The sequence below is a fragment of the Osmerus eperlanus genome, chromosome 19, assembly GCF_963692335.1.
Source record: "Osmerus eperlanus chromosome 19, fOsmEpe2.1, whole genome shotgun sequence".
Taxonomy (NCBI): domain Eukaryota; kingdom Metazoa; phylum Chordata; class Actinopteri; order Osmeriformes; family Osmeridae; genus Osmerus; species Osmerus eperlanus.
The window spans coordinates 9,927,417-9,949,630 of NC_085036.1; the positions used below are offsets into that span (position 1 = coordinate 9,927,417).

At 48.9% G+C, this 22,214-nt stretch overlaps 1 protein-coding gene across 2 annotated transcripts in view; it reads right to left on the reverse strand.

The window, feature by feature from the left end:
• Positions 1-22,214, reverse strand: part of spns2 (SPNS lysolipid transporter 2, sphingosine-1-phosphate) — a 62,716-nt gene that overhangs the window by 16,063 nt on the left and 24,439 nt on the right. For both annotated transcript variants that reach the window (XM_062485035.1, XM_062485037.1), the window contains exons 3-8: positions 13,111-13,247; positions 7,609-7,760; positions 3,656-3,722; positions 757-899; positions 383-535; positions 8-197 (exon numbers count right to left, since the gene is read on the reverse strand). In XM_062485035.1, coding sequence (XP_062341019.1) covers positions 8-197; positions 383-535; positions 757-899; positions 3,656-3,722; positions 7,609-7,760; positions 13,111-13,247 — 842 coding nt within the window. The remainder of the gene's footprint in view (positions 1-7; positions 198-382; positions 536-756; positions 900-3,655; positions 3,723-7,608; positions 7,761-13,110; positions 13,248-22,214) is intronic.

A 22,214-nucleotide genomic window follows, 5' to 3' on the forward strand; every position in this document is an offset into this window, starting at 1 on the left:
CACTCACGTAAGCTCCCACGATGCTCTTCTTGGCCACCACGAAGATGAGGCAGATGAAGATGGCGGAGCCCAGCATGCTGACGGCGCAGACCAGCGGGTCGGCTCGCTCCGTCTTCTGCCGGCACATGCGGGTGGTGACCGCCCCGATCAGCACCCCCAGCAGCCCCGTCACGCAGGTGATCGCCCCGAAGATCAGACTGCAGAGGGCCGAGGAGGAGCGCAGACAAACGAAAGGCCCATTCAGTTTCCCCTCGACACTACTTCACTAACACCTCAACTCATTTTTTCGTGGCAGGATAATGATGTGTCACATGATGTCTTGAGCATCGCTCGGTGCTTCCTGACTGTGTGTGCTTGTGTTCCCGTGGGGTTGACCTCTGACCTGTCCTTGCTGCTGCAGATCCCTGTCGTGCACACCTCCACCGTCTTCTGCACCACCTGCGCCCTGACCAGGTAGACTGGGATCCACATGCCGAACGCCCCCGTGGCGAAGGACACGGCCGACGACGCCAGAGACGAGAACACATAGCTCCGGCTGGAGGGGAGGGAAAGCAAAAACAAGACATTTTATTAGGAAACACACACAAACAAACACACACAAACAAACACACACACACAAACACACACAAACAAACAAACACACAAACAAACACACACAAACAAACACACACAAACAAACACACACAAACAAACACACACAAACAAACAAACACACACACGCGCACGCACGCACAGTGGCAAGGAGTCAGGTCTTACTTCTTGGCCAGAGCCTTCATGTCACAGACCCAGGAGGTCCGGGTCCTGATGCGTCCTCCCATCTGGTCCAGGGTGCCTCTCTTGGGCTCGGGCACGAAGAACAGGATGAGAGCCCCGGCCGTCATGCCCAGGAGGGGAGACACCTGCACACAGCACAGAGGACCGTGAGGAAAAAGAGATGCAAGCTATTGTGGTTAGGTGTTTGCGTGTGTGTGTGTGTGTGTGTGCATCTCTCAGTGGTTTGTGTGAGAGATGTTCCTCGCCAGCATGGAGTCTCACTGTCCATCTGCTGCTCTCCTTTCTCTCCTCTTTTCAGATTTACCACAGTGAGTGTACATGTCCCCATGCTTGCTTGCTTGTGTGTGTGTGTGTAAGGCAGAGTTTCTGGATACATGTACAGCGTGTGTCTCTGTAAGGTCAAGAGGTCATACAGCGAGGCCCCCTCTGAGCAGAATATAGCATGCAGTCCAGACTGAGGGGAGACAGTGAGGAAAATCATGTACAAATAAGGCTTATGTGATTAACGACCACTTCACCTGCTGAAAGTTCTAGTGTATCAGTGTACTGACCACTGAAGACCCATTAAGGAAGCAATTCTGTGTCATTCTATATATGTAATGTCCAACTCATGTATTTAAGCACAACTGAGAGACAGAGTTCTCACTCATGCCATCAGCTCGTCTTGAACTGATTGTTTGATCCGGGCTGCTCGACTAATAAACCAAAATCAACTCCTTTCCTTTCTCGTGACTCCTTCCGGCCTGCCTTCTCCAGAATGTACATCTTATCAGTGTGTGTGTGTGTGCGAATGAGTCTGCCTGTGTGTGGGTCTGAGTGTGTGTGCGCATGTGTCTCCCTGTGTGTGTGTGTGTGTGTGTGTGCATTGCAGTTGGAGTTGTTTGGTATCAGGCTGGGTTGCCCACGGGGAAGTGATTTGAAAGAGCACACTGCTCATGAAAGCAAAACCAATTTTGTCTGTCAGATAAAATCCACCTCTATATTTGTTATGGCTTGTAAAAAACATCTATATTCATAACCAGCTGGGCTAATACATCTCAGCTAATACAGCTCCATATGTGTACTGTGTGTGTGTATAAGTGCGCATGAATGTGCGTGTGTGTGCGAATGTGCTTCACTCTACTGTACTACATCTAAATCTCTGGTTCTGCAGTCAAACTGAAACATAGGAAAGAAGACCCAGGATCTCCATAACAAGTTCTGTTTCACAAGTTTCATTTCCCCTTGTTGAGGAATTATGTTATTATTCAAAGAGATGAAAGCACAGGCATTTAAGCAGGCTCGACCCCTGACCTCGACCCTCAGCCTGCCGCCGCCAGTGAAATACCTCGCTGTAATTGAGAGGTCAAATGTCAAGGTGTAGGTCCCGATAGGTCCTTCCTCCCTAGAGTGTGAGTGTGTAGGCGGTCCAATAACACCACCATCTCCCTCTATGGCTCCTCTACTTCCCTCCCTTCATCCCTCCATCCCTCCGTCCCGGCCTAAGAAAGGAAGGGAGTCCAGCCGTCAGAGCACCACTGGGGACTGGCAAACAAACGGAAAGTGCTGCAAAGTGTTTTTGTCCTCAGAGCAGGATATTGCTGCTGAGAGGAAAAAAAGAAGCCTTTTCAAGTGTTTGTGTTGTTTTCGTCTTCTGCCTGCGATAGCGGTGATTAATTGACCTCGCTCTGCTCAGGGAAGGTTTTATTGGAGGGTCAGCGTGGCGGCCCTGGAACAAACCGACCCCGTGCTTTGTTTTCCAGACCTGCGCTCCTCAAAACAAGGAGGACCGGCCTTCCACTTCCCTCTGGGCAATAGACCTGTCATGTCACGACAAGTCTATAAGTTGGGGCCCTGCAAGAATGTTTAATGACCTTCTTAAAGTTTCCTAATAACATTGGGGTCATTAGGAGTGTTTTCAATGGCCGGGCTTTTAAAATAATGTTAACGTGAGTGTCTGTCATGAGAGGATACTCCCTGGCCAAGGGCCTCCTCCCTGGCTCGCTGTACGGTGGCTGGAGCAGTTAACTCTGCTATACAACTGTTAATGTTTATGGGTAAGGGGAGTCCTGGTGTTTAAATGGAAGCACCCATAAAAAGTGCCCTGACAGCCATGATTTATCCACCTGTTTAAATACTGCATATGGCCATGAATATGTATGTGTTTGCACAAGGGGGAAAAAATTCTGGGATACTTTTTAGAAAATACTGAATTTCTGCTAATTTCCCCCGATTAATCACCCTAGGACTGGAGAGAGCTTTTGATGGATTCAGTTTGGTGCTCCTGGAGCTTTGGGTATAAGGAGTGCCAAATACGTGGAACAAGTGTCTCTTTGTGTCAGGCCAGTCTCCCCCAGCGCCACCATCACCGGCCTGTCCCCCAGCCCACAAAGGGACCAGTGAGAGACTATGGACAGGTTGGAGAAGCACTGAGACCTTGTTACTTCATTAGAGCTGAGACCTGATATTGCACTGGTGGAAAAGACCCCTGGAACTGAGAGGTAACAGGAAATGAACAGTTTCCAGACACTGAGATGCTAGCTGGTATCAGCTTTGAACTTTTGATATAAATCCTCCTTCCGCTGTTCCGGTAACAGTGTTAACCCTTTTTGAACCAAATAGCGCATGGAGCTCTTAGTGTCTGACGGCATTTTTTATCATGTCAAATGCCTAAATATTATATTGGAAGCAACTGCGGCAAAGGAAGTTCTTGTTGCTGTTGATGGTGATGATGTGTGAAGTATGTAGCTTTACAGCAGTGTCACCTCTCCAGCAAGTCTGTTTCAGCTGTGTGTGTCTCCCAGCTTGAGTGACCCCTCGCCCCATGCCCATACAACAACCCAGCCCTGAGGGAGCAATAGCATGTGTGTGTGTGTGAGGTGAGGAAGGATGATGGTCTTACCCTCAGTGCCCAGTGCCAGTCCCCAGCAGCTTCCTTAGCGCTGGAGCCCAAGATGTAGCCCAGCCCGCTGCAGGAAGAGATTAGAGGAGGAGGGGGAGAGAGAGGAGGAGGGGAGAGAGAGGAGAAGGGGAGGGGGAGAGGAGAGGAGAGGAGAGGAGGAGAGAGAGAGGAGAGGAGGGGGGGAGAGAGGAGAAGGGGAGAGAGAGAAGAGAGGAGAGGAGGAGAGAGAGAGGAGAGGAGGGGAGAGAGAGGAGAGGAGGGGAGAGAGAGGAGAGAAGAGAGGATCTGTTAAAGGAAAACCTGTACACGCGAACACAACAACCCATGCTACCGCAGCTATTCTATCAATTTGTCTACTCTCATCCCTCTGGTTACATCCTAGACTTGTTTCACGACACTCTTTGCTTTAACAACATCTCTGACCAGAGAGCTTCATCCTGTGATGGGCTTGATTGTCCCGACACTCAGCCACCCAGCAGGGGGGCCCCAGCTGCCGGAGACACCACACAGAGATGGTCTCAGAAACACACCGGAGAAGAGGGGACCACTTTCCCCCCCACACACGTTTTCCTTCTTTTGTTAAACCGTTGGGACTGATGTTGACTTGCCGGTTGTAAATCCAAGTCCACACACAGAGGTGACCTCACCTACCTTGGTCTCTTAGTAGGAAATAGCACGGCATAGGCTTTCTCAAGGACATTTCTGCAATGAGATGTCAGAACCCTGGATAGATGCAGTCTGCTAGGTACGTGAGTAAATTAATAACTGATGACTCATGCCCTCTTGGGCTGGTGTCCAGTGAGCCATCCTGTCTCTAACTCCCCCCCCCCCCCCCCCCCCCCCCAAGACCCCCATGTCCTGTTTCGCATCTGATAACAGTCTTGATGAGTGTGTTTGGGTGCTTGATGTGGAGGGATCTGACTCTGGTACTGATCAAAGCACCTCTAGCCACTATGTGTGTGTGTGTGTGTGTTGTAGTTAAGCATTGTAGTGGTGTTGAGTGACAGTCCCTGGCCCCTTAGGAACATGTGTTAACAGGGCTGTCTGGCCATTAGGCCGCAAATCTCCCATGATCTGGGTGTCTCTAATGTAGTAATTATTCCACAGACAGACTGCACCAATGTCGTTATTACTTATTCAGTCACCAGCTCTCTGTTCCTCAAGTCATCTGGATTAGAGCAGCTCTGTCTGGTCTCTGTGGCCAATGTCATCACTATTTTAGGAATTTTCCAACAGGGACAAGATTAAGATCGTGAGGTGGAGGTCTTGTTAGCGGTGTATGTCATTAGCATGATAAGGTCTGATTTGATGTCATCAGCATGGTTTGCTTGTCCATCACAGGACGATAGCCACATGTGGATGGAAAGAGCACAGAACTGATGAGATTAAATCAAATCTCCTCTATCCAAAGATAAGCCCTTCAATACCAGATACCCTCACTTTGGTAAAGGACAGAGGATTTGGATGCGGGGCTGAATCAATAAGGGAACAACATGGCTCTGATTGACAGTTTGAGATGGGGGGGGGATTATCTTGTAACCAATAGGGGTAATACTTATGTTGATAACCAATCGTTATATTAGGCAACCATTACCACTTCTTTAATGAAAAGTAATCTCCTGCTTGATGAGACGCTCTCTTGTGGGATTAAGCGGCAGTGGTGTGGGAGTCTGACACAGCCAGGCGGCTGTTCACCAGTTGGAGGTCTGAGTTTAGGTTGGATCTATTCCCACTCCAATAAAATCCCATCATAGCCATCATGTACTATCAACCTCCTTAACTTCGGGCGTTTCTCAACATTCCAAGAAACAAACACTTCCTTGTTTCCCGGACAACGTTGGGACAGTCTGTCTCTGCAGGGCAGGTACAAGACCCTGGACCGGGAAGCGATGTTTACCGTTAATAATAACAGATTGGGGGACTAGATTTATGGCCAGGAGCAGCCAACATGGCCTCACAATGGCTTCTTATCAACATGGGCTTCCAAAGGCAAGGATACGTCCAACTGGTCTGAACGTGCACATGCACACATGGGGAAAACAGCCAGCATTGTTGTGCTAAACTGATTAGAGCTCCAAAAATAACAGTAAAACTGTCTCAGACAGTATATGATATTTCCACAGAATGACTAAGAGCTAATCTTATCTGTCACCTCTGTGAATGTTTGGAAAGTTCAACACTGCTACTAAAACTAAGGTAGGAATAACATGGCCACCAGCCCAAGAGATGAATGAGTCCCAGTCCATTACAGGTTTGGCAAAACTTTAGGCTTTCTTCTAAGGGGAACCCATTTCCTGTGAACCCTGTCTCATTCCTGAGGTCACTTCCTGGAAACGGTCACAACAACCTGGGCAAAGATAAACAAGTTGGATGGGTGTAGGATGTTTGGCGACATTTAACTGAGGCCCAATCTTTCGCCTCCTATTGTTTCTGTTGCCGGGTACTTCTCTGTGACCCAAACTCAGTGCCTCAGCATACCAGAACCCCTCAGGGAGTTACATTAAGCTTTCCTGTCACATCACTCTACCCACATTCAATCTGCCATCAAATCTATTACTGGAACAACGACATGATTTTAGATTCCACCTCCAATGCTGTTTGCCTTTCATACGTTCTATTTCGAAGCTGCAATAATAGCCAGACAGCTGTTTCTAGGTTTTTCCTGGACATCGGCATTGTACAAGAATATGCACCCCCAACGTTGCAATTCTGTATTTTTTGTGTGCATTCCCCTTCCCCGGCCCAGCCCCAGACTTCAGCCCAAGCCCCAGCCCTAGCCCCAGCCCCAGCCCCAGCCCTAGCACCAGCCCTAGCACCAGCCCTAGCCCCAGCCCCAGCCCTAGCACCAGCCCTAGCACCAGCCCCAGACCCAGCCCTAGCACCAGCCCCAGCCCTAGCACCAGCCCTAGCCCCAGCCCCAGCCCCAGCCCCAGACCCAGCCCTAGCACCAGCCCTAGCACCAGCCCTAGTCCCAGCCCCAGCCCCAGCCCTAGCCCTAGCCCCAGCCCCAGCCCTAGCACCAGCCCTAGCACCAGCCCCAGACCTAGCACCAGCCCCAGCCCTAGCACCAGCCCTAGCCCCAGCCCCAGACCCAGCCCTAGCACCAGCCCTAGCACCAGCCCTAGTCCCAGCCCCAGCCCTAGCACCGGCCCTAGCCCCAGCCCTAGCCCCAGCCCTAGCCCCAGCCCCAGCACCAGCCCTAGCACCAGCCCTAGTCCCAGACCCAGACCCAGCCCCAGCCCTAGCACCAGCCCTAGCCCCAGCCCCAGCCCCAGCCCTAGCACCAGCCCTAGCCTCTTAAGACAGAGCACTGAGGGGAATCAGCATGTTAGGCAACAGTAAACCCCAGGTCCCGCACTGCAGTCACTGGCACATTCATCTTTTCACACTGTTTTGTTTGTTTTCATCGTAAACTCCTTTTCCCAGCTGAATGAACTGAAAAGGCCAGAGCTTTATTCTTAATACTAAACCCCCCATCCCCACACGCCTCATCCCCCACCCGTCGTAAAGCCTGTCACCCTCTCGAGAGCGTCTCTGAGATATTTCATAATCTCTCCTTTAATTCTGCAGAGTGCCGGGGTTCTTTGTCTGACTGGTTGGAGACACAAAGGTCTAGACAGGCTGGATGGAAGCCTGACCTTCTGTGCAGCAACGATTCAACTGATAAACTATCAGCCCAATTCCATTCTATAATCTCTGCTGCCTCCCTCTCCTCTCACAATCCCTTTCTGCTCTGTGTCACACAAGAAGCCTTTCTGCCTCTCAGATAGCTATTCATATTCATATTCATTTCCAGAGTGCGGTCGACTTCAAATGTGGCGGAGATTAAAACGCGGGCCAAATCTCATCACCATCGACCTTTACTTCCTTAGAGACTCGTTTCTCTCCTTCCATCACCGTGTGAGGCGAGTGTTTTGGCACGACCGCTGAATGAGACGGGGTTTCCCACTCACCTTCCCAGGGGGATGGCCAGGTAGAACACAGAGAGCATCATGGTCCGGCTGTTGTTGGTGAAGAGGTCCCCTATGATGGTGGGGGAGATGGAGGAGTAGCTGGATTCACCGATCCCAACCAGGCCTCTGGACAGGACAAACAGCCAGTAATACTGCAGGGACAGGAAACACAGGTCACAGGATTAGGGTCAGGGGCGAGTCACATCTGTTCTTATCGAGGAACACAGACCTGGGAATGACTCTTTCGTTAGAAAAGAAAACCCACGCTGGCTTCGAGTCACATCACAGGAGATGTTCTGTCCTTCCTCCGCCTCGAAACCTCCGAATGCCTAGTCAGCACCAGAGCGGGTTTATAAATCTGTCTCTGTCGCTTTTTTTTTTTAAATCAGGAAAACCAAGCTCAGTGACATGAGATTAGAGTCTTTCAACCCAGACAGTTCTCTGAACAGAGGCCAGATATGGAGCCAGAGTGAATGACAATAGATATTATATTAGAAAAGACAACAGCCTGTTATGGGGACTGGGTGAAATGTGGGCTGTGACCTCTGCTCTGTGCTTAGGTGTTTTATAGTGGGCAGAGTCAGGAAGACTAACTGGCGCCCTCCCTTCCCTTCCCTCCAACAACTGATTTAGCAGGTTGTATATATAACCACCTATAAAAACACAGCAGCTCCCAGTCACATCCTCTGGTGATGCTGCATCACAGTACAGTGGTAATGTGGGTCAACCAGTCCAGGCAGTGCAGGATCATCCTACAGAGCTATTCACATGGCAATCTGTGTCTCACTACTAGACAGGGAGGGATTCTAGTAATGATCCTCATATAGTATTCAGGGTGCTAATACTGTGTGTGTCTGTGTGTGTCTGTGTGTGCGTGTGTGTGTGTGTGTGTGTGTGTGTGTGTGTGTGTGTGTGTGTGTCAGGGGGAGTAGATACAGGGACACCCTGTGGGGATTCCAGATGATGAGATTAGTGCCAGACGCAGCGTGGAGAGAAAGATTGGAAAGGAAGCAAGAGGAGAGTGGGAGGAGAGGAAGGAGGGAGTCAGGGAGAGAAGGAGGGAGTCAGGGAGAGAAGGAGGGAGTCAGGGAGAGAAGGAGGGAGTCAGGGAGAGAAGGAGGGAGTCAGGGAGAGAAGGAGGGAGTCAGGGAGAGAAGGAGGGATGCTGGAAGAGAAGGAGGGAGTCAGGAAGAGAAGGAGGGAGTCAGGGAGAGAAGGAGGGAGTCAGGGAGAGAAGGAGGGATGCTGGAAGAGAAGGAGGGAGTCAGGGAGAGAAGGAGGGAGTCAGGGAGAGAAGGAGGGATGCTGGAAGAGAAGGAGGGAGTCAGGGAGAGAAGGAGGGAGTCAGGGAGAGAAGGAGGGATGCTGGAAGAGAAGGAGGGAGTCAGGAAGAGAAGGAGGGAGTCAGGGAGAGAAGGAGGGAGTCAGGGAGAGAAGGAGGGATGCTGGAAGAGAAGGAGGGAGTCAGGGAGAGAAGGAGGGAGTCAGGGAGAGAAGGAGGGAGTCAGGGAGAGAAGGAGGGAGTCAGGGAGAGAAGGAGGGAGTCAGGGAGAGAAGGAGGGATGCTGGAAGAGAAGGAGGGAGTCAGGAAGAGAAGGAGGGAGTCAGGGAGAGAAGGAGGGAGTCAGGGAGAGAAGGAGGGATGCTGGAAGAGAAGGAGGGAGTCAGGGAGAGAAGGAGGGAGTCAGGGAGAGAAGGAGGGATGCTGGAAGAGAAGGAGGGAGTCAGGGAGAGAAGGAGGGAGTCAGGGAGAGAAGGAGGGAGTCAGGGAGAGAAGGAGGGAGTCAGGGAGAGAAGGAGGGATGCTGGAAGAGAAGGAGGGAGTCAGGGAGAGAAGGAGGGAGTCAGGGAGAGAAGGAGGGATGCTGGAAGAGAAGGAGGGAGTCAGGGAGAGAAGGAGGGAGTCAGGGAGAGAAGGAGGGAGTCAGGGAGAGAAGGAGGGATGCTGGGAGGATCTTCTCACCCTCCCATATTTCTCTCCATGCTGCAGTGAGGAGGGGCGACAGAGGAAGAGGGAGTGGGGGAATTGAGAGAGAGAGAGAGAGAGAGAGAGAGAGAGAGAGAGAGAGAGAGAGAGAGAGAGAGAGAGAGAGGGGGGGGGGGGGGGGGGGGGGAAGAGAGAGAGGGGGGTAAAGAGGGAGAGAGAGAGGGAGAGAGAGAGAGAAGGATCGTGAGAAAGAAAAATGAAAATGAGAGATGAGAGGGAGGGAGGGAGGGATAGAGGAGCCTGGGTTATCTGGAATTGAAAATTTGGTTCCACTTGCAAGGAGTCCTGTCAGTATTCTGACACATGCTGTGAAAGCATCAGGCTGTTTGGCAAGGAACCAGATCTCCTTGTCTCTCTAGTTAGTGTTTCCTGTGTGGGCAAGAAAACCTGCTTGTTCTTCCTGTCAATGATGCAACTGAAGCACCTGTGAAATGTCACTGGCATCGCCCCACAATGACTGGATGCTTCTCTGCCTAACACAGGAACTAGCATAGCAACAACATTAGCACGCATAGAACATTGAACAAACCTGAACAACGCATGTTATTATCCGGCTGAATCAAAGTAGCCTACACGCCAGCACATGAAAAGATTCTAAACAGATATGTCAGACATGATAGGGTTAAGGGAGAGTGTGGTGGTCGCATGTGTGCGGGTGTGAGTGTGTGAGGGAGGGTCGTTTTTAACGCTTTTCAAAGGAGGGTTATCGCCACGCTCTGCAGTATACATCCACATTCCATTAGTTTCTCTTCTCCACATCTCTTCCAACCTGACAGTTTGCAGTGTGGCAGTCATTCCCAGAAAAAATAATCCGTCCTTATTGTTTCTGTTACATAATACTCAGTGGGATGGTGCTATGCTGGGAGAATGATGTGACGGGAATATGCTCAGACTGAGGCAGAGTAGTGCACTGTTATTACTCTCCTCTGAGGGATTTCTGCCCTTTATCTAATGTAACACAAGATATTTGCTCTATCTGCATTGTGCCGATGCCCTGAGGAAGCAATCATTTCCGTCTTTTTGTGTGTGGATACATAAGTGCATGAGTGTGTGTGTGTGTGTATGCGTGTGGGGGTGTGTGCCCCTCCACAGTGCTGGGTCTGACAGCTATGAGAATAGATTAATTAAAGAGCTGGAGGTCTCAAAGAAGGTGGTCTAAGCGTGACCTCTGTCCTGACCTCCGCCTCCAGCGCTGTCCCACACGCTGCTCCGAGGGAAGGAGCCACGGGAACACGGGGTCACGCACGCAGGCATCACACACCCTCCGGAGCACGCGAAACACACACATCACCTCCCGCCACGCTACGATATGACACGGGGGGGGGGAGCAGTGCTGTGGTGTTCAGTGTGCGTCGGGTTGAACGTCTATTTGGTGCATGCTCCTGAAATAATGACGACCGTGATTGCCATCTTGCTCCCAACCTTTGGAATGTTATAGTTCAGTGTTGTTTTAAATGAATTATGGCAGAGCTATTTTCTCTCAGGGGTATGTTGTTTAGTGGATTCCCTAGGATAGTAGCTTTCACATTGTTTTGTTAGTGTGGCCACCAGACCCATTTAAACCCTCTGGTTTAAATGAGGCAGCAGCAGCAACAACAACAACAGCGGTAGCAGCAGTAATACTTATCCTTCTGATTTATTAGAAGTAACTGGATGAAATATATCCAGTCCTCCCTGTACTGTCCTCTGGGACAGATGGAGGAATCACTTTGTAACTGGCTTTTTTGGTTGCTTTGGATAAGAGTGCCTGCTAAATCCCTGAAATGTTCATGTAGATGTAAATAGATAGAGTACATTTGTAAAGCTTTGTAGAAATATGCACATATTTTCACTGCTGTAATCATTGAAGAACCCCAAGACATTCTCTTCAGTTTTTGTTGCCAGAAAATTCTTCTGATTAAATCAGATGTGGAAAAGACACTTTCATAAATAATGAAACTGTTTATTAAAGAGGAACATTACTTAGGTCTAATTGGCTTTTCTCTTGGCTTTCTCAGATCATCAAGAAAATATTGTTTGATGATGATGACAGAGAATCACCCCAAGGGTGAGATGACAGAGTAACAGACTACATCTCAGGAACACAGGCTACAGCCAATTCAGCTCAACAAATGAAACAGAATCGTTCCATTATATAAGGTTTGAGTCAGTTTATAAATGCATCGTGATCAGCATCAGTTGGAAGAGCTGTTAATGTTTTATAGCAGTTACGTAAGAGCTGTCCACTGTGCTCTGGTTTGATTGACATATTAGGAGACATCTCTGGTGGAGGGACACGATGGGGGGTGGGGGCGGGGGGGGGGGGGGGGTGAAGAAGATGGGGTGAGGCGGGAGGATGCTGGAGGAACAGCCTGATGGCCCTCATGAAGGATGGCCTTTGTGGCATGTGTCAGAGTGAGAGTGGTGACGTGAGCTGGCTCATATCCTATCAGTTCAGCACTGGGACAGTCTGGATGGGGGTCCCCCAGGGCAGCTGGTGGCCATTTTGGCTCTCACTGGAGGGTCCTATGGGGGATTAGTCAGAGTAGTGCCTCCGGGGGGCATGAGATCGTCCCTGAGCTGTCACTCTACACTCCACAGCTCTGGGCTGCAGGGCCAGTTTAATGACCACACACGGGACTGGCTCTATAACCTCAGAGAACCAGGTAGACTAGCCCAGACTCCTGCGCTACCGAAGACTGAACTAGACTGAGATGGTTTTTGCGGAGTTGTTAATACATCATCTGGTGGTTGCTGGTATTATTGATTGTGTAGAGCCTCCATGCCTGATCAAGTCACTAATTAGGTGTTCTCCCCCCACTCCTAGATCAAGTCAGTTAACCCTCACATCACCACCTGGTCTTAAGCACCTGAGCCATACAAACACACCAACCAAATCCTGCTTTCAAAGTGAGTGACGCCCCACAATCCTGTCCTTTGATGAGCTACATAATGTTGATGTCACTACAGCTACAGATGACACCGCGGCGGACTGACAGATTAATGACTTAACTCTATTATCCAAGGAAGAAGTGGACAGGGTGAACAACGAGAGCAGCCAACCAGAACACAGAGATAGGGAGACAGACAAGAGGGAAACAGCCATGTCTACGAAGGGCACGCGTCACGGTAAATGAGCACATCATTTAATCAGCATTAGCGAGACAGACAACTTTGTTTAGGCTACACACGCCAGTTAACTTTGAACGGTGCGGTCACTAACCTTCATGTCTCGATCCTATCTGAACAATTAGCCCTTGGTGAAGAGCTGGAATTCTCTAATCTCAAATGTGTTGAACATCAAAACATAGGCACAGCCGTAGGGGGCCACTGTGGAAGATAATATGATTCCCAGACATTGCGTTTGATCAAGCTGGGTTTTGCTGGAGTGGAACAGTGGGGGTCTAATTCTAAACATGTTTGGATATTACCCACTAAAGTAATAACCTGAAGACTGGCTTCCAGTCAATTGGGGGATCATGCTGACAATCCTTCTGGACTTTCCACTAGACAGGAAGTGATGTCAGGCTACGTACCTCTTTGCTGATGAAGGAGCTGGAGAGGGTGATGGCAGACCAGAAGAAGATCCCGCAGCTCAGGATCACCTTCCGGTTGAAGCGGTCTCCCAGGTAACCGAAGATGGGAGCGGCGACCATGAAACTGCAGATGAAAACTGTGGAAAAGACGAAAAAAAGAAAGAACGTCAAACGAGATCGCTGTCACTGCAGGCGTCGCTTTTAGCGACAGGTTATCAGCACTGTGTCGGGCTACGTGTCTCGCCTTTCAACACCACAGGGTGATGTCACTCATCGAGCTCCTATGGTTGCAGCCCTAGCCCCTGGGCATGCAGGTCTGGCTGGAACAGGCCGCCAGCAGCCTTGTTGTGAAGGACTGCCAGAGGTTACTCTGCTACTCACAGCAACCCAGCAGCTCATCACTGAATGCATATTCAAAATGACATTAGGCGGAAGAGAGTGGAGGCATACTAAAGTCAGGTCATGTAGGCTTTGTGTAACATCATTAGGATTGATGCTGTTTAGGATATAGGTTGATAGAAGGGCCTTTGCTCCGCCATGTAAGTGCTTCTTATCTGATTTAATCTAATCTGGATTAGAAGCAGTAAACAATGGTTGTTACTTCATCCATGGCCAATCACAACAATCACCTACTTAAACAGCACTTGTGTACACAATAGGAGTTACCGTACACACTGAAGGCACACAAGCGGTTAAAAGTGTGTTTTCCCTCCTTCTCAAACTGCTGAATGGACAACTATATTTAACCTAGAGGGGATGGAGCCAGGAACAGGGAGAAAGACAAAGCCAGAACAGGCTTGAATATTTAATGCTATCCGACTGCGGTGTATTTCTCCACAGATACAGGCCAGAGGGCAGACCACTGACGACAGGGAAATCTGACTGCGGGCTTAGGAGACGAATACTCTCCAGGAGTGTGTTGACACATAATCAGCATAAAGACTTCCTGCGAGGGAGGAGGAGGGGATGGAGGAGAAGGGGAAGGAGGAGGGGGTCAGGATGAGAATGAGGAGTAAAAGAGAGAGAATGAGGTTATATAAGGCCCTGGGTTTCTAGCATCACTAAGACATGGCGAGCAGAAGGAGGACAGCACAGACCTCAAAGGGTTAGCCTGTCTCTTTAGATACATAATACCGGAAAACGACGATATCTATTGATGTTACACTATGCACCACTAATGAAGTGAAGCCCAGCCATGGTAGCAAGGCATGAACGTTGCTGGGTGTGTGCGTTCCACATGTCCAGCCAGCCCAGTGTGTCCTGCAGTCATCCCAGTGCCAGAAGTCAGACACCCACTGGATTTTGTGCTGGAGCCATCAGCACCTGGTTCCCTGCCAGCTGTTGATGCTCACATCTTGGTGTTTAATAACTTCACATTTGAGCGGAAAGGAAACTGCTGAGGGCAGCTAGATTGGGGGGGGTCACTGTTGGCCAGGGTGCAGAGCACACGTTCCTGTAAACGAACAACAGAAGAGGAGGTTCTGGACCCGCACCAAAGTTGTGGAGAAATCCATCTCCTTGCACACACTGCTACGAAGGAGGGTAGTCTTATACCCCAAATTGCCGCTGTCCAGTGGGATTTTATCTTTTGTTGGGCCTTTCAACTTTCATGATGATTTATTTTCATCCTAATGATTATAGTTGGCACTGGTCTGGTCGTTAATCAACATTACTTTGAGAACAGAACTAACCACAGTTTTTGCAGACAGGTTTAGCCTGATAAACCACCTTTTACATGGAGCAGACACTTACAATATATTGCACCTGGGCTTTCCAGTGCAGGAGGAAACACACTATACTTATTTATCAGGGAATGTGATCACCTCCATCAGATAAATCAAACTATGACTGTGATCCCTGAAATGCGGTCTTGAAAGCCTTCAAAGTGGCAGCTATTAGTTAATCTTTCATCACACTTTATATTTCTCTCTTTCTCTTTCAGTTTTTCTCTTTTTTTTTCTCTTTCTGTTTCCCCCTCTGTCTCTCTCTCTCTCTCTCTCTCTCTCTCAGCAGTCTCTGTCCGCCATCCGTATTCAGGTCTCAGTGACTGATGACGGCTCCACGCTGGTCCAGCTCACTAAAGAGCTCTCCCGATACACCCTGCAGCCACACTGCTGCAGAGCCCCTCACACACACACACACACACACACATACACACACACACGCACACACACACCCGCATGGACAAACACACACCCACACACATCAACAGCAGGGTGTCACACGGCACACACAGATAATACAGGCAGAGTTCCATAATCAGACCACACCAGATGTTCCACACTGAGAGGGGAGTGTTGGGGGGCTGTTCAGCAGACGGTCTAAACAACCTGACCTCCATTATTCAGGAGCCTATTAAATAAGAGAGAAAAAAGTGAGGTGGAAAAAAGTGAAAAGGAGGTAATTATGTAGGGACCACACAGAGTAATGCCTCACTCCAGGTTACTGGTGACATTGTGATTGGCTGCGACACGAACAGTGTCATATCTGGCCCGCTCATTATCACCTCTCTGCATTTGCACCACCTGGGAGTGGAGGCTGTTCCGACGGCGTGTGAGGGAAGACTCTGCCTCCGCCAAGTAACCTCTCATTAACCTCCCTGTGTGTTAGACTCCTGGGCTGCCTGCTCTGTTAGCTAGTGTGATAATGATTAAACTGGGCGTCCCTGGGCATTCGTATGAAGTTGAGCTCCAGTTTAAACAGAAGAGATTGAGGAGAAACAGAGGAGCGTTCAGAACAGTCACACATGCCTGATTACACAACGTATGTGCAGAGGAAGGCTAAGAACATCTCAGACTCTTTCAACACCATAATTGACTGCGGAATCGCACACACACACACATACACACACACACGCAATTTGGTTTGACTGATACTCTGAGTTTCCTGTCACTATTACAGACAATATATCGGTAGGACGGGTCATACAGATGCCAGAACTGTGACTTGCTGGAGAGCCAGTCTGTGGGGTATTGTTCACCTGCCGAGAAAACCAGCCCTCCACTGTCTACAGGTTTTCAATGACTACCACACACAGCTATGTTCAAGATTGAATTCTTTGGAATGTTTACCATCACTGTTATGACAAATCTCACTGTTTCCCTGACCAGGGAAACGGAAAATGTTGTCACATTGTTTATTTGTGACGAAGTGGCCTAGCCCTTCCACGGAACCAGGGCTGGGAAACTCTCTGGTCATTTTCCCACTAACACTAAAACCAATAATCAATAACAAAGGCATCACTTGACTGAAGAACAGGATAAACCACTTCATGTAAACAGGAAGCAACACAACACAAAAAGCCTAAATTAGTTTCAAATATTCCCCTCGGGCCAAAGCAAGGCTGCTAAATATCTTGGAGTTGATGTCTTTGGGGGGGAAAACCGTACGAAAAATGTTGGGCCTTGAAAAAGACCTTGCTACAACTCTTAATCAGCTCTCCCGATAAAGATTGAAAGCACTTGGGTGTTTCTCTCTGTCATTCTTTATTCTATCAGCTCACCAATCATTGGTAGCTGCCCAGGCCATTTCTGCGGACTCATTTCCCAGCAGGATGAGGGGATTGCCCTGTCAGTCTGAAGAGCATCTTTAAAACACAACCAATGTTCTCCTTTCACTCTCCCTGATAGCCAGAGAACAAGAAGCTCCCCAATTTGACAGAAGGGCTCAAATTAAGACAGGAATATAAATAAACCAAGACACTTTCTTTCTCAATCCAAAATAACTCCATCCATCAGGGCAAAGGAGGGCTTTGAACTGTTTTCGTTTCCTCCTCTCCCCGTCACCGCCAAGCACATGTCCAGTAAATCATCGACTGACTCTCCAAGCCAGTGGCCAGAACAGACTGATGTTGATAGGCAGCCATGAAACTGAAGCAATCAACATCCACACCCAGCCTCTACTTTCATTCCGAGGCCCACCACTGTTGTCTCCTTTCTACGGGACTGCTTCTAAAGAGGACCACAGGCCTGTCAGCGCTTCACAGCAATACAAATAATCGGTCTTAAATCAAGAGCATAGGCATGCTCCTGTGGATACGCACATGGGAAAAGGGAAGGAAACCCTTCAAATCAACATTTGGGGGATTTTCAGCACGGTCTCATCTGGAGTGGGTTTCCTTCGTCCAGTTGATGCACTCCCTGGGAGTTTACACCTCTGGTCCAGAGGAAGAAATAGTTCTGATGACCTCATTCATAGGACAATGGCCAGCTCTGACCACCACACAAGTCGGAGATAGTTTTTTGAAACTTGGTGGGGCAGGTGGACTCGACTGTACAGCCAGAAGGAACAGTGAGCTGCCTTCACACCACAGTTGGTGTTTGCTTACAGGAGATTAAATGTCTATGAATGTTTGACACAGCCGTGATGCTTTATCTTGGAGAGGTAACTTTCTGAATAGCGTGAGTGTAATGAGTAATGTGCAATGTGACTTTGACATGTTTGACAAGAGCCTATCTAGGGCTTTTATGAGTTCCACACTGTGTGGACGTTCCTGCACAAAACACCTTCCACAGACAGTTGAATGCTGGGTAACTGAGTAACTGGGGCTCATAAGGGCAGGGGAGATAGTGTGCAGAGTGCTTCTGGTTCGCAGCGCTCCAGTTGTTTATGGTGTGTCAGCCGCCAGTAATACCGCTGAACAAACACACACGTCTGTCTGAGGGAAGTGACTCAACAACAGCACACACCATCTTATCATTATGGTTACATAACCTACTCAGTACTTGTAACTCTACAAATATTGATTATCTTATATTTTCCGAGGGGTTGGGTTAATCATTTAAGGCCTTCAGTTTCGTCAGATAAGCAATCTCTCTCATAGACATAACGTAACTGCCAGTGTGGACACTGGATTTCTATGTATCGCCACAGGTGAGACGAAAGATTTCTCCTTTACTTGACCGCATACCAAACACAGACACAGAGCCCAAGCTGCGTTCATAACACCGCCCCCTCTAAGTCTCACACTGTGCAGACGAGCTGGAGTACACTTCGCTGTGCTCACCCCCCCGCTCATTGGTGTAGACTCTCAGTCTCGGAGGGAAGGAGCATCAGAGGCCAGTCTGGGAGACGTAGTCTTCTGTCTCGCTTTCTGTAGGCTTGATGAATTAATCATGTGCCTCATTCCCATGCATCTCACTTTCATACAACTGTGTGTGTAGTTGCTTGAGACATTTACTCCCCCCCCCAAAAAAAAAAACTCTGCTAAAAGTCTCTCCTACATTCTTGGATTCTCTTTGTAGATCAACTGACACTGTGTTCCAAACCAGAGCAGGTGAACGTCTATGTGAACGAGAGATGAAGCTTTAAATGTTATGTCAAACCTGTATAGAAATTCTGCAAATTCCAAAAGTCCAGACATTAGACGCTCATATTTTTTAGGTGAGCATTGAGGCAGACCTGTCTTTCGGAGCGCAAATTACAACAATTACCGAGATTGGCTGCTTCTAGAACATTCCATGACAGCACACTAGTTAAGTAACATAACACAAAAGTATTCTAATCTTATCTCCCAGTAACCTGTAACGTGGGTCTACTGTAATGATGCTCTTTAATCCCACATGTCCTGAAGTAACCTTTGTGTCGAGGCTGACTGGTGTGAGGAGGGTGACTGTGCTCTGGTGACGAGACACAGGACACGAGAGGGCTGAGGATGAGGGCTGAGGATGAGGGCTGAGGATGAGGGCTGAGGATGAGGGCTGAGGATGAGGGCTGAGGATGAGGGCTGAGGATGAGGGCTGAGGATGAGGGGGTGTCAGCACGAAGGCAGCACACGGCTGACTAAGCACGCCAGGCTGCTATTGGACGTCACAAGAGTCCAGGCGTCATGGCCAGGGAGCTTCAGAACGCCTCTGCGGGAGAAGCACCTCTTCAGGGAACACATTCTGTGTCAGGAAGTTGCCATGACGCAGGGGTGATGTCACACAGACAGGGACCAAATCCTTCCCGTGGGTTCACGGGGGACAGAGGGCGAGCTCAAAGTGTTTGACCCAGTGGACGAAAGACGTTTGTTTCAAATAGGGAATAGTATGTGTTTATTTGTGGAAGTCACTGAGGCATCACGCACGACACCCAGTCCTCTTTGGAAATCCCACAAGAGATCCTACAGGAGGTCCCACAGGACGTCCACAGAGTGTTACTGTGGGTAGCACCTGAGGTCCACTTTGTCCACACTAGAACATCCCTTCGTCCCCAGAGAGAACCGGGACACCCACAACTCAGGGCTCTGCTTCGATTGGTCAACGAAACAATCCGCCCGAGTGATGAGTCACCTCCAATCATTTAAATCCGCTGGTTTATTCCCCATGAATAAAGCATTAGGAGGACGGGGTATGTGTGATTGATATTCAGTCAGCCTGTATGGATGCATTTCCCTATGAAACAGCTAGCTTCCGATGAAGGGAGCACATGCAAGGCACTGCATTCAGCTTTGATCTTTTCCATGAAACTTTATAGATGGCAAATCCATTCAAATTTGACAGGGGGTGTACTGTCATTTTGATAACAATGTTTGTGTCCATCTCGGGTAGCATCATTCTGTTTGTGTGATGTTGCCCATGTGTTGGAGGGTGATATGGTTTAGTGGGACGGTGTAATGCTCTGGAAAAGGACTAGAACACGTTGGGACTGGACTTCCCTCTGATGCGAACACAGACACACAGACGACAGACATGCAGACACAGACAGACAGACAGACATACATGCAGACACAGACAGACAGACATACATGCAGACACAGACAGACAGACAGACATACATGCAGACACAGACAGACAGACAGACATGCAGACACAGACAGACAGACATACATGCAGACACAGACAGACAGACAGACAGACATACATGCAGACACAGACAGACAGACAGACAGACATACATGCAGACACAGACAGACAGACAGACATACATGCAGACACAGACAGACAGACAGACAGACATACATGCAGACACAGACAGACAGACAGACATACATGCAGACACAGACAGACAGACAGACATGCAGACACAGACAGACAGACAGACATACATGCAGACACAGACAGACAGACAGACAGACAGACATACATGCAGACACAGACAGACAGACAGACAGACATACATGCAGACACAGACAGACAGACAGACAGACATACATGCAGACACAGACAGACAGACAGACATACATGCAGACACAGACAGACAGACAGACATACATGCAGACACAGACAGACAGACAGACATACATGCAGACACAGACAGACAGACATACATGCAGACACAGACAGACAGACAGACATACATGCAGACACAGACAGACAGACAGACATGCAGACACAGACAGACAGACAGACATACATGCAGACACAGACAGACAGACATACATGCAGACACAGACAGACAGACAGACATACATGCAGACACAGACAGACAGACAGACATGCAGACACAGACAGACAGACAGACATGCAGACATGCAGACACAGACAGACAGACAGACAGACATGCAGACACAGACAGACAGACAGACATGCAGACACAGACAGACAGACAGACATACATGCAGACACAGACAGACAGACATACATGCAGACACAGACAGACAGACAGACATACATGCAGACACAGACAGACAGACAGACAGACATACATGCAGACACAGACACACAGACGACATACATGCAGACACAGACAGACAGACATGCAGACACAGACAGACAGACAGACGACATACATGCAGACACAGACAGACCGACAGACATGCAGACACAGACAGACAGACAGACAGACAGACATGCAGACACAGACAGACAGACAGACATGCAGACACAGACAGACAGACAGACATGCAGACACAGACAGACAGACAGACAGACATGCAGACACAGACAGACAGACAGACAGACATGCAGACACAGACAGACAGACAGACAGACATGCAGACACAGACAGACAGACATACATGCAGACACAGACAGACAGACAGACAGACATGCAGACACAGACAGACAGACAGACAGACATGCAGACACAGACAGACAGACAGACATACATGCAGACACAGACAGACAGACAGACATACATGCAGACACAGACAGACAGACATACATGCAGACACAGACAGACAGACAGACATACATGCAGACACAGACACACAGACGACATACATGCAGACACAGACAGACAGACAGACATGCAGACACAGACAGACAGACAGACGACATACATGCAGACACAGACAGACAGACAGACATACATGCAGACACAGACACACAGACGACATACATGCAGACACAGACAGACAGACATGCAGACACAGACAGACAGACAGACATGCAGACATGTAGACAAACAGACAGAAAGCTGAGGAACCTGTACAGACACTAGACATGGCAGGGGTGGCAGTCTGAGGGATCCAAATAGCTCTAGGGTGACACAGACAGAATTAGAGCGAATGGAATAAGCACATCCTAGCTGCAGGTTCGGACATGTCTGCCCTGTCGCTAAGCACCATGTACTGCGCAATTCAGTATCATGACACTCTGACCTGTTTGGTGTGTGCGTGTGTGGGTGTGTGGGTGAGGGAAACACCAATGTTTGTCGATGTGTAAGAGTCTTTGTCACCTCTCAAGAAATCTCCCTCTGTAACTGCAACTCCCCTTTTGACGTCTCCTCATCTCTGTTATGGTCAAGGGTTATCTACTTGGAGTTATACACTCGCTGGATGACTCACTAGGATACATATTCATGATGTTGTCAGACATGCTTTCTTGGCCTAGGTCGCTTTTTATTGGGCTCGGATAAAACACTGACCAACCTTGATGACAGATATCAAAATCTCCCTTTGATGTTTATGCCGCATTGTCTTACCAAAAGCATATCCATTTCTCGTTGTTGTCTGATGTTCCCCAACAAACACGATCAATGATTTATGTGGTTCCAAACATGCGCAGGGGCCTTCATCTTTCACCGCTCATTCCGTCCAATAACTCAAGGTATGGGAGCGCTTTTATTCTGACAGCCTGTGATGTTGTTGTGATCTTAGCTCTGCTCGTGCACTGTTGCTGTCCCACTTCCTCTCTCACATTCCCACTGAAGAAGAAAACTGGCTAAATGATTTTGTTTCG